The sequence below is a fragment of the Pieris napi genome, chromosome 16 (genome assembly GCF_905475465.1).
Source record: "Pieris napi chromosome 16, ilPieNapi1.2, whole genome shotgun sequence".
Classification (NCBI taxonomy): Eukaryota; Metazoa; Arthropoda; class Insecta; order Lepidoptera; family Pieridae; genus Pieris; species Pieris napi.
In genome coordinates, this window is record NC_062249.1 from 8,470,420 (window position 1) to 8,483,377 (window position 12,958).

General features: G+C 30.9%; 2 protein-coding genes across 4 annotated transcripts; one reads left to right on the forward strand and one right to left on the reverse strand.

Moving 5' to 3' along the window:
• Nucleotides 1-441: 441 nt before the first annotated feature.
• Nucleotides 442-10,093, forward strand: LOC125057273 (eukaryotic peptide chain release factor GTP-binding subunit ERF3A). Of its 3 annotated transcripts, none has more exons than XM_047660866.1 (12): nt 442-802; nt 1,776-1,993; nt 2,686-2,791; nt 3,099-3,245; nt 3,461-3,606; nt 4,767-4,921; nt 5,248-5,365; nt 5,979-6,182; nt 6,512-6,670; nt 7,042-7,146; nt 7,614-7,782; nt 8,069-10,093. In XM_047660866.1, exons 1-12 carry the CDS (start codon nt 571-573, stop codon nt 8,110-8,112), a joined length of 1,803 nt encoding a protein of 600 aa, XP_047516822.1. In that variant the 5' UTR covers nt 442-570; the 3' UTR covers nt 8,113-10,093. The 3 variants fall into 3 exon arrangements, with proteins under 3 accessions (XP_047516822.1, XP_047516823.1, XP_047516824.1); XM_047660867.1 differs by having other exon boundaries at nt 442-631; XM_047660868.1 differs by lacking the exon at nt 442-802 and adding an exon at nt 1,048-1,081.
• Nucleotides 10,094-10,394: 301 nt separating this feature from the next.
• On the reverse strand, nt 10,395-12,384 carry LOC125057274 (DCN1-like protein 3). Its single transcript, XM_047660869.1, has 3 exons — nt 12,132-12,384; nt 11,811-12,032; nt 10,395-11,673 (listed from the first exon to the last, which is right to left on the reverse strand). The coding sequence occupies exons 2-3, from the start codon at nt 11,884-11,886 to the stop codon at nt 10,757-10,759; spliced, it is 993 nt and encodes a 330-aa protein (XP_047516825.1). The 5' UTR covers nt 11,887-12,032; nt 12,132-12,384; the 3' UTR covers nt 10,395-10,756.
• Between the last annotated feature and the right edge of the window lie 574 nt (nt 12,385-12,958).

Sequence of the window (12,958 nt, forward strand, 5' to 3'; positions counted from 1 at the left end):
TTAGATGACGATTGACGTTTTACCATCAGACAGCACAAGGTGGTTGGCAATTGGCATATTCTTTGACATTTATTTGCTTATGTTGCAAGTCCAAAGTTATATTTGAAATAGTTGATATTCAATTGTTTTTACTCAAATAAACATATTCATTTAAAAAGTTAGTTATTTAGGTAAAATATAATTGAATCGTAAAACAAGAATAGTTATATTATCTAGATTCAAACAGTGATTTAGACAAAAGCTCTGAGTTGTACATGGCAATATACCGGATGTAGTCATTTTATGCTAAAGCAACTTATAATTTTTTCGCATTAAACAAATGGTTAAAAAAATTAAAATGTATTAATTAGGCCCAAAACTAAATATTTTAATTTTTTTTATAATTAGTTCCTACAAAATAAGAATTGCAAAAAATATTGCACTTAACATAACTTATTTGGCAAATTGCCATGTACTTCCGGTGTGTAAGATAAAGACACACGCGGATCTATCGACAAAAGAACGCGAATTATTATTAAAATAGGTAGTAAAGCAGAAGACACATAATATTAGACTGCATTGCTTTTCAAAATGTCCAATAACGGTGCTCCGGACTCATGGGAAAGTCAAGCTGAAGTTGTGGGTGAAAAAGGTGCAAATGATTCTAATGAATTATCTCCAAAAACATTTTCCACGTTGAACGTAAATGCCGTGGAATTCGTGCCTTCTTTTTGTACTAACGCCTCTCAGGATGAATCACCAACAAAGTCACAAAAATCTGAAAGTAGTCCTACGAGCTCTGATGGAAGTCCGGTCATGAATGGTATGTCATGTCATTATTTGTAATACCTGGATTTTATTTGCATTGAATTTATATCTTTTTCCTTTCTGTTGTGTATTAGCCTTAAAGGTTAAAATATTAAAAAAGATCACGTTTGAACGTTTTAACTTGCGTGTGATGACTATTTTTTTGCCGAATCCAGTTCTAACGGGTTATGTCGAGACACGCGGCGTGACTACTATTACATTCTTAAACTTTCTCTTATTGATTACGAAAATAAATGAAGTCTTTACATTGAGATGATGGAGACTAAAATTCATGGTAAAGTTAAATCTAGACTACACATTGTTGCTTAGTATATTGAACATTTATCATACTTTTACCTTGCATATATAGTACCCTGTTTGTAATTGAAAGTTATTTTAATCACAGTTCATTGTAGAACTAAATAATTGTTAAAAAAAAATCTTTTAGTCTCACAGCTGCAGTTAAAGTAGGTTATGTTAATGCAAATAAAAATACAACAACAAATAATGACTAATGATTAGCCCCTGTGATTTTTATTAATATAAAATGTGTGTTCATTGAAGCTTGTAGTGTTAGTGTTGTACAGGTCTTGCAAGTATAGTCATAATACCTTTTATCTAGATTTCCTAGAGCTTGTAGCTGCTAACGTTATGCATGTTTTTTAAATAGTTTTTAAACATGACCCATATTGTATGTTCACTATTCCCTCATATTGTATAAAACAAAATGTATATTACAATTTATTGTAAATCCATTTACATTTGAAGTCGAAATTTTAAAAACTATGGTTTAATAAATTTGTGCCTTACTTTAATGTGTAAGGTAATTTAACTTTTGACTTTGTATTGCAGGTTCGAAACTATGTAGTGGAAACTCCTAAGTCATAAACATAATAACTATTGAAATATATTTCTTAAGTTGTTTTATGTAAATTTATTTAATGGCTATAACCTTTTACCTAATACTAATTTTTAAATTCTATTTTCAGGGTGTGGTGAAGGTGATAATGGTGACAATGTCGCAGCCTCAGCATCTCCACGTGTTGAAGAGCCTCCTCCTGTGCCGCCAGCCACAGCAGTAGCTCCTGTCCCTGAGGTGCCACCAGATGACAGCTCGCCAACTGCCGACAGCTGGGAAAATGAAGCCGACAATGCACTGCTCACAGAAGAAATCAATGAAGCAGATGAAGAGGAAACTGAACCACAGGTGACAATTCTTGTAATAAGCATGAGTTTATTTCTTTTTCCCCTAGAGTTGGAGCTTTGTTGCTATTTGTGCATATAGCACAATATATATTGTTAGTATAAACTAGATTTTATTTTGTTTTGGTTTGAGCCACTTTGTTTATGTGTCTAATGTTGAAAAATCTTACCTTTGTAATCAATTCAAGACAATTAATAATTTGTTACATAATTTATTTGCTACAGTGTACAAAAAATACTCAAGCAATGACAAATATTTGACTTATTTTTTTTAAATATTAAGTTGCATCCAAAGCTCAGACTGAATTCTTAAAAGATTATTTACTTATCATTAACACCATATATGTACTAACACAGCTACACATAGAACTTATTATACATTAGAACAGTAGTTGCTTGCCATGATTTTACTTGAAATTCCTATTAACACACACAGTTAAAATTTCCTTATAAAACATAAAGAAAGTAATTTACATTCACATTATACTTTATTGTTAACACATGTGAGTATATAAATTTTATATATCATTTCCTAAACTGTCTGTGGCCTTGCTGTTTAGTTTGAGTTGGGAAAAGTACTAAAATGAATAGGCTTTTATGTTCAGTCAAGTGCATAACGACTATAAAGATAATTAAGATTCAAAATATTGCTTTTTTAATAGAATAAAAATGTACTATATTGGTACCTGTTTCTAGGAGGATGGTGAATTGGCAAAGAAAGTTCCTAAGAAAAAACCTCCACGGGTGGAGGACACGCGAAGCAAAAAGGAACATGTAAATGTTGTATTTATTGGACATGTAGGTGAGTGCTGGATGTTAGTTAATTTTTGTTTATAATCTTAACCCATTTTAGTTAACTTTTAAGATTTGTTATTTTAAATAGTTGTACACATGGTTTAAGGTAGGTTTGATTTGATAACAGTTCTCCAACTTAGTTTAGGCCCTGGTTTCCCATTTAAGTTTTTTTAATTTTACAAATAAACCTATTTGCTGTAACTTCTTTGGTCTATTTAGTTTGTAGTATTTTGCAATAACATGCAAATGAGAATATGTAAAATTATCCTAATATTTATTAACAAAGCCGTATTCATTTAAAATTTGTCAATTAGATGCTGGTAAATCTACAATTGGTGGGCAAATCATGTCATTGACTGGAATGGTGGACAAGAGAACATTAGAGAAATATGAGCGTGAGGCCCGAGAGAAATCTAGAGAATCATGGTACTTGTCATGGGCACTTGATACTAACCAAGAAGGTATATAATGTGTTTTCTCCTGATTTATAAATTTATAAACTCACTGGTTAGTTATATTAATTATTAAAAAAAATTTGCAATAGGTATATTTATTTCTAATTATCAATTAATAGGCTGATATTAGGGCCAAGTGGTATGGTCTTGTCAGTCAACTGGTGATTATTGTAATAAAAGTGTATTTTCCATTATGTAAACAATAAAATTGTTTATACTAGAACGTGACAAGGGAAAAACGGTGGAAGTGGGACGGGCGTACTTTGAGACTGACAGAAAGCATTTCACTATCCTGGATGCGCCAGGACACAAAAGTTTCGTTCCGAACATGATTGGTGGCGCTGCTCAGGCCGACCTTGCTGTACTTGTGAGTATTATCTTATCTACATAAATATTCACATATTCAATATCATATACAGTAGAACCTCGGTAACATGAAAACCTCTGTTACTTCAAAAAATACTATGTTCCCTTCCCATCAGAGCCCAAAACCTCTATAACTTAAAATACGCAACCTCTATAACTTAAATAAATAATCTCTGTATAGGCCCTCAGTAACTAAAAGAAATGTTTCCACAACCTCTATAACATAAAATTGTTTGTGAATACATGAGAGTACATTGTCTATCATCATTAAAAAAAGAAGCTGAAATCTTGAAGAAACAAGAATCAGGAGAAAGTCTTCAATGTAAAGGACGAAAAATTGCCGAATTCCCTAATTTAGAACAATATTTGTTTACGTGGTTCAAACCGTGTCGAAACAAAAACATCAGTGTTAGTGGACCCATACTGAAAAAAAAAGCTGAAGAGTTCGCTAATTCTCTGAAAATCAAAAATTTTAAAGCCAGCAATGGCTGGTTACAGAATTTTAAGAAACGGCATGATTTAGCCTTTAAATATGCGGCGAAAGTGCGAGCGTTAGCAAATCAGTCTGCCAAGAATGGAAACCTTGATAACTTAAAACCTCTATAACTTAAAATATTTTGTGTTTCCCTTGGACTTTAGCTTATCGAGGTTCTACTGTATATAATATTTTTATATACATAATCTAATAGTGAATATTATTGGACAATCCAATGTACTGAACAATTATAGAAAATTAAAAAGTACTCGATTCAAGTCTTTATAATTTTATGTCCTGCAGGTTTTCCTTGATTTTGTCTATGCTACCTCTATATACTATTCTAACCAATAATATTAGGTTAGATAGACAACAAATGCACTATTTTAATAGGTAAAATTATAATATTCCATCATAATTTAAGACGTGCCAGCTTCCTGGTTATATTTTGTTAAAATGATTGCGTACATGGAGTGAAAAAATCATAAGCACAGAGGTAGGGTGTGTTTGCACCAACTCATTGTTGGTTTGTTGTATTGTACATATGCTGCTCGGCCAACATATAGAATGTTAGCCTAACATAGTCATTAATATGTATGAGTATATTCTTTAGTATGTATTTCTTATTTTTATAAGTAAAAATTATAATAACAACCACAAGACATTGAATGAAATTTTATACTAAGGTAATTTCGGCGAGAAAAGGTGAATTCGAAACGGGATTCGACCGAGGGGGGCAGACGAGAGAGCATGCCATGTTGGCGAAAACGGCTGGCGTGAAGCATTTAGTAGCACTTGTTAATAAAATGGATGATCCCACTGTCAACTGGGAAGAAAAAAGGTAATATTCATTCATGGGTGTACAAAACCTGGAAGATCCTTTAATTTGGTTTTAGATAAAAAATATATCTATCACAGTATAATAAAATATAAATCAATTATTGTTTTTCCTTATAAATACATGTAATTTTACAACCTTTATCCTGGTAAAAGATCTTAAATTCAAACAAATTGAAAACATTATTTGAAAAAATTCAAACTTCTCGAGAACATTTATGGATCATCGTCAATCCTAGTTATGATATGTGGTAATCAATTTAGACCTAACTTGACTTGATAATTTTTCACTAAATTTCAAATATTTGATTATGTATTTTTTATTTCCAGATACAATGAATGCCGAGACAAAATTATGCCATATCTGAAAAAACTAGGCTTTAATCCAGCTAAAGACTTATCCTTCCTGCCAGTTTCTGGGCAGACTGGGCAAGGATTATTGGAAAGAGTAAGATAAAAGTCACATTTTTACATTTGATGTTTCTAATTTCCTGTCTCCTATACTTATGTGCTTTTCTATTTTCGACAAATCAGTAATAATTTTTCTTTAATTACTAAATTAGTAATGTAAAGTAATTCACAAAATGGCATAATATGCATTTAAAAACTTTTAGATCATAATTATAGAAATATTTTAAGTAACATATAACTAGCAGACCAGCCAAGCGTCGCTGTGGCTAAGGTTTTTTGTTATATTACATAGTAGCAAACCATTCAAGGGAAACGGTAGGAGAACACCAGTCAGTGGGACCATCATGGTTGTGCCATTAAATTGTAGATTATGTGAAACGTTGGTGAACTTTCAACACAGCGCCATCTGTTAGAATTGTGACTATCAAATAATAAACAAATATTTTGCAACAAAATAATATTGCGGGTATAAATTGAGATGAAAGCTATTCTATCTTTTAAGTTGGATCAAACTACACACAGTGTGCCAATTTGATTGATATCGGTTCGGTAGTTTAGGAGTTCATAGCGGACAAACAACGTGACACGTAATTTATGTATATTAAGATTACAAAATATGTGTCTTTATTAGTCGATATAAACTTTTTCAGGTATCAGAAGAAGTATGTCCATGGTACCGTGGTCCGTCCTTCATTCAACTCATAGATGAGTTGCCTTCCCTCAACAGAAAGATGGATGGCCCATTTATAATGCCAGTGGTTGACAAATATAAGGATATGGGAACAGTGCTCATGGGCAAAGTTGAGGCTGGCACTACCCGCAAGGGAAGCTTATTATTTTTAATGCCTAACAGGGTATGTTTATTTTTAAAGTACTTTCCCTATATATGTATATATATATATCTTTTAAACTTATGTTATGTAGTTTCTAAAAGCAGATGGATTTGGTAGACATTATTTGATAAAAAACTACATAATTATTGTGCCTTATTTTTAATATGTCTAATTTGTCCACTTAAGAGTATATTAGTATTGTTATCATACCTGAGCCTTTACAGAAGTAATTTTTGCCAAAAGTTTAAATTTTAGGGAACCATCTTAACTAAATGCTATATACACAATTTGGGCTTTACAAGTGGTAAAAACGTCTTTATTAGGTAACTTATATAAATAAATTTTTGTAGGTTAACGTGACTGTAGATCAACTATGGTCTGATGATATTGAAGTGACATCAATCGGTCCTGGTGAAAATGTAAAAGTTAAGCTTAAAGGAATTGAAGAAGAAGATGTGTCACCTGGTTTTGTACTTTGTGATACTATTGATCCTATTACTACTGGAAGAGTAAGTATATTTGATATTTCAATTAGCAAATAGCTACTATTTGTCCCAGTCATCAAAAAATATATTTTATAAAATATCATTATTTCTCATTGACATAGTGTCTTACAACAGATCTTAGTCTTAGTTACATATGCCAGGTGTGACTGGTGTGGACCAAAGTAAATGTCTAGCTTCTATTACAATGAAATTAACCAGCACTTTTAGTCACACAAAGTTGATTGTAAAAGTATTGCAGAGATCCCAGTGTAGAGGTTAGAAGGAGAAAAGATCAGAAGAAGGGATCAGTTCATGAAGATAGTTATTTTATTTTAAAAGTTAATATTAGTGAAGCAAGAATAAAAAAAAAACTTAACATATAACCTTTTTTGCAGGTATTTGATGCTCAAGTAGTAATTCTAGAACACAAGTCCATTATTTGTGCGGGATACTCAGCCGTTATGCACATACATTGTGCTGCCGAAGAAGTCACTGTAAAGGTATAATTTAAATAGCCATTTATTAATAAGCATTGTAGTATTTTAGAGGACTAATTTAATAATTATATATGTAAAGAACCAACCCAAACAAGACAATTATTATAATCAACATAATTATTTGGTCACTTGTTTTGATTCTCTTATAGACATCTCAAATTATCTCAATGTATAAATTATTAGTATTTTTTACATACATACATTTATATATAATATATGGTTATATAACCATTGTAAAAACAACAAACACCTGTGTAAATATATAGTTATATTATTTATTTGGTATATGTCCTATAACATACAGTACAAATTAGACTTGATCTATACTAATATTATAAGGTGTGGAAACATTTGTATGATTGTAATGAAAAACTACTTGACTGATTTCAAATATGCTTTCACTTCTAGAATTCTAGAAAATGCTATTTATAAAAATTTAATAAAACAGATATAATTTATGTGAATTCCAGGCACTGATATGTCTAGTTGATAAGAAAACCGGTGATAAGTCAAAGACGCGGCCGCGCTTTGTAAAGCAGGACCAAGTGGCCATCATGAGGATAGAGTGTGCCGGGATCATATGCCTTGAGCCTTTCAAGAAATTTGCGCAGATGGGCAGATTCACATTAAGAGATGAAAGTATGTATTTTTTATTATTGAATTTGTTATTTCTTTTGGGTAAAAATCTACATCTACCCTTGACTTTTAAATAATGAGGTTGGTCTAGTAAGTACAACAGGAGATTCAACCATATTGAAGAACCACTAGAGATTTTTAAAAAGCACTTGTTTAGTAAATAATTATCTATGAGTAAACTCCTCTAATCTACAATGTATGTCTGCTTATCTGATTTGTTACATACATACAAGACCTATTTTTTAAATAACTAAGCTTTAACTAATAATATTTTGTTTGTTTTTTTCAGATAAAACAATTGCAATCGGCAAAGTTCTCAAAGTCGTTGAATAAATTTGGCACTACAATTTGTAATTTAGCTAGGTTAGGCTTTCAATATCTTATATATCAGAGAATGCAACTATATAATATGTAATCCTCAACTTTGGGATCCATGTGAGAGCATAACAGATTTCGGATTCATAGAAAAGCTAGTTTCACACAAATCATTCATATCCACTGCCGTACAACGTCAACACCAAAATTTCGTAAAAATAAATAACTTCCAGATCTTCCAGATCACAAGCAAATGTAACCCATCAACTATTCGTTTTATAAATAACCCCTAAAAGTTTAAGCATAGTTGGTGTAAATTATTACTTGAGCAACATTAAATTCTGTTCCTATGTGGGCCATGGATATTTATATATATTAATGATTAATAATTATATTACAGTGTTGAATGTTTGGTAGATTATTTAAAATATTGGATAAGCTGATATTTGACATTTATATTTATACCTGAAACATCGAAAATTGGATTCATAAAAATGTTGTGAACAGAAGTTAAAGGTTGCTATACCTCAAGTAAATCAATAACAGTGTTTGATGGATAAATGTTTTAACGCTTTGTTCCATAATGGTTGGTTTGCCACCATTAGCTATTTCTTAATTGAAATTCATGTGAAATCTCTGATGAGAATAAACAAAGAGTGGAATTCTTCATTAGCATAGTTTGTATGGAACCATTTTACTGACATTTATACATAAAACCTGCTAATTAGTGCGCTTTAATGACACCAACTAAATAAATACTAATTGTTAAATTTATACCATATATGTGGTGTTCCGTTTTCTACAGTTTAACGTGATAGCGTTCTAAGTGCTCTTATTTCATGTGTACCCGCAGAGTATAAAGCAAAAGTTGATATTTTTATACGTCAAAGTCCGATATGAAAGCCGATGTGGGTTTGTAAAGTAAGGATGTGTATATTATTGTAATGTCGTTCTCTTAAAATTATGATAGTTTAATTTTATTCTTGGCTCCATGAAATAATAAGAGCATACAGAATTACTCCAGATTTGGTACTGCGGATGAACAACGGCTTACTAGTGTAATAAAGCAGTTTGACACATTCTTAAACATTGTTTGCTTTTGCTTTGTCAGATTTCATTTTGCTGAAAATATATATCATTTTAGGACATTTTAATTTTTATCAGAAGTGTTTGTTGTGTTATCTGTTATGATAATTTTATGCTTACCTCTCGCTCCCAATTCAGAGTTTGAGTATCCCAACATAATTTTTTAAATGATAACTATTTAATGATATATCTAACGTGTGCATAAATAGAGATATCATATTTGTGTAACCTTTAAATTAATTTTGCAACACTGCATGTATAAAATTAAATATATGGTTTGTATATTTTTCTATATACACATTACTTGTAGGAATATGCAATACATATTTTGTTTTGGTAATACATAGTTATTAAAATTTGAATAATTTATTGATTGCAATGTATTTCTTTAGTATTTTATAGTTTCCATGAAATTAATTGGTTTGGATTGCTCTCTAAGCTCACTATCAGAGTTATATCCTTAACCCAGTATGTCTGGTTTAACTTAGCTCTCAGGTGTTATCCGCATTAAATTTACTTTCTAAAGTATTAATGTAGGTACAAACACAAGAGTACTTATTATATAATGATTTGGGAGATGATTCTTTGTGTCGGTTTGACCTTCCAGTTGTTGAATATATATTTTCTTTTTTTAATGTTCAGCTTTTTTAACATAATCAGTTTTATTTAGGGCGATGTATAATAATTATTAACGGTATTTTATGTATGTTAGTGGTAATAATCGTGCTGGCGAATGTAAGCATTCTAGGGCCTGAAAAGGTCGGGCGACAGAGACCTGCATAGAGAAGTATATGGGGCGCCAAAAGTGCCTTTATCTTAATGGGTGCCACGTTCGCCGTACGACTCTGCACGAGCATTTGCATACTTATAATATTTTGTTTAAATTTAATAAAATTTTATTAAAACTGCTCCATTTTTAGTTTTTTTTATTTAATTTACCTGGTAGTTAATGCACTGTATTTCTCTTAAAGTAAAAAGCAATGCATAATTTATTTAATTCTAGTATTATTTTAGACAAGTGCTCGGCAGAGATTGCGCTTGTCAAAAGAATTGTAAAGCAATGTTGAAATTAAACTTCGTAATAAAATAGCCTGTCTATTACTTCATACTGATAGTGATAAAAATAGCATTATAAAATAATATATTCCCAAAAAAAACAAACAGTATATTCATATATAAAAATTTAACAGTAGCTTGATAATGAAAGACAGGTAGACCTTTAAAATAAAATATATTATGCAAGTCAGGCATTTTTGAAGTATGTTTAACTGTGATGCGATAAAAAAAATACATAATATATACATTTTAATTAACTTTGTTTCTTTAAAGCAATCTTGTGTGATTGGCAGAATATTTACAAATTTCAGCTAATTCCAATAATGGAATGTTATTTTAGGTACTTAATAAAGCTATATAATTATTTTTCACAAGTAGATACTATTATTTACAACATTCTTGAACTGGCTCTGCTGTCAGTAAATAGAGAGTGGTTTTATATTAAGACCTTCCAATGTAATTTTCAGTCTTATTATATTTAAGTACTTACAACATCTAAAAATTTGGCAAATATAGGAATTCAGTCCTGAATAATTAAATTAGTTTTTGAAACATTCTGATTCATTTGATCATTTTCAAATTCAACAAAATCGTCAAATAAGCTTGGCCATGCTTCAGTGTCATCATAGCTGCTGAGATCATCTCCAATAAACTCACAGAAATTTAAAAACATGTACCAAGTGTCCTTGGGAATACCTCGTATATGAGGATTCTTCTCTAAGTAACTTAACCATTTCTCCAATATTGGGGGCTCATTGTTTGTAAAGACTAAGCGCCATAACAAAATAGCAATATCAGAAGGAAGAATTCTTTGACCAGTACTAACATCGAGACCAAATTTAAAAGTAAATCTATACAAATCCTTAAACTGTTCAGAGTCACTTTTCAAATTGTTTGATATTTCACTCAATTTTAGTTGTATACCTTTAACAGAGTCAGTTTTCATACTCTTTAAACCTTGTATAAATTCAGCTCTTGTAAACCTACACATCTGACTAGCATTCAACATCCAAGCCAGAACTAAGATTTTAAAATTGTCAGGGTCTAATTGTAAGTCATTGCATAAATTTTCAATCCCTTCAGCCAGAATAGTATCTTCTAAAGAATCTTTATACTGATCAAATAACTGGTTAATCTTAGTCTCGGACACCTTAAACTCACTTGATCCCAATGATGACATTGTTCGTGGAATGGAAGGAATTATGTTATGGTAAAATGCTTTACTTTTTTCTGAATTACTATATGTTTTCTGTATGTCATTTACATCTGCTGAATTTTCAGAAGCCAAACATACTCTGTTTGTATTTTGTCCTGGGAATGATTTTGGTTTATATGAATTTAGATGGTTTTCATTATTCTGTAGCAATGGTTCTTCTTGAGGAAATTCAGATGTCATTGAATTTGGTGCTTCGTTACTTGCAATATTTTCTGTTATATCTGAAATATTAAGAATTATTGAAGAATACATTCACAGACATACCTGCGGGCCATTTTTATGTGTTATTTACAGTTGCATCTGTCAATTTATTATTCATCTGAAGTAATAATTAATGCTATGTAATGATGATTCTTACCATTCTCCTTCGTATTTGGCGATGCTACAACATCGGCATTTGTCTGGTTATAAAAACAGCTAAGACAATGGCCCATTTGATTAAGCGTAATTAAAAAATGAATGTTGTTGAATACTATGTTGAATCCCAACAGTCTTTTTACCTGCTTTGATAGATTCACTATGCAACATAATGAATTACAATCGACTTGGTAATTGGCACTATAAAAGTTTTAACGAAGAGCTGTAAAACAGTGTTTTGTAATTAGTGTACAAATCAGCACATATATTATGTGCATATGATCATTGGAAATTAATAGTTCACAATAATGTAAATAGATACCATCTTTAGTGAGTCTCGTTTGCACGAGAAAGATCAGTCACATAAAAAAACACATATTCAAAAAAAAAAATTCTTTGTACACATTGTCCTTCTAAAGGCTTGATTAATTATTTTAATGAATCTGTGACATATTATAATTCAAGTTTCATAACGTTGGAATTGAAAATTAAATCAAAATTCGAGGGGTTTTATTTAGTAATTTCTATGACAGATAAAAATTTACATTTTATTATTAAGCAAAAGTCAGGCAAATCTTGTCAGCTGTCAGTACTGAGTGTGAACATAGGCCGTTAAATAAAGCACTCTTAATTATTATTTTCACCGATCAATCTTCTTCGTGCCTTCTCCATCTACACGACACTGGCGAAGTACCTTGTGCCCAGTTGGCATAAATAAAAGCCATTTAAAAAAAATAAAAAAACGTGTGGCACTCGGGGACTGCCACGGTAAAGCTATTGCCTAGCATTTTTTATAAACTTATGTAATATAATTATTTATTTATTTTTTGCAGTATTTTAGGTTTATTTCGTAACGGAATTTCTAGATCTCTCTCAAAACCCGCGATAAAATCTATCCAATAGCTTAAAAATAAAGCACCTATAGATAAGACATTCCGATTTGCGTGGGCTCATGTTATATGGTGATCTAGAGGTCATTAAAATCCCATATAACTTTAAGCAAGATCTTTTTATTCTTTTTGTTACAAAAATAATTTAGTTACTAAAGTTTCTTTTTCACGTTTTTTCGGCATATAGTACCAGCCACGCCACACATATTATTTTTGATAAAACGGGGGGGACTATTTAAAATGAAAGTAAACAACAAAA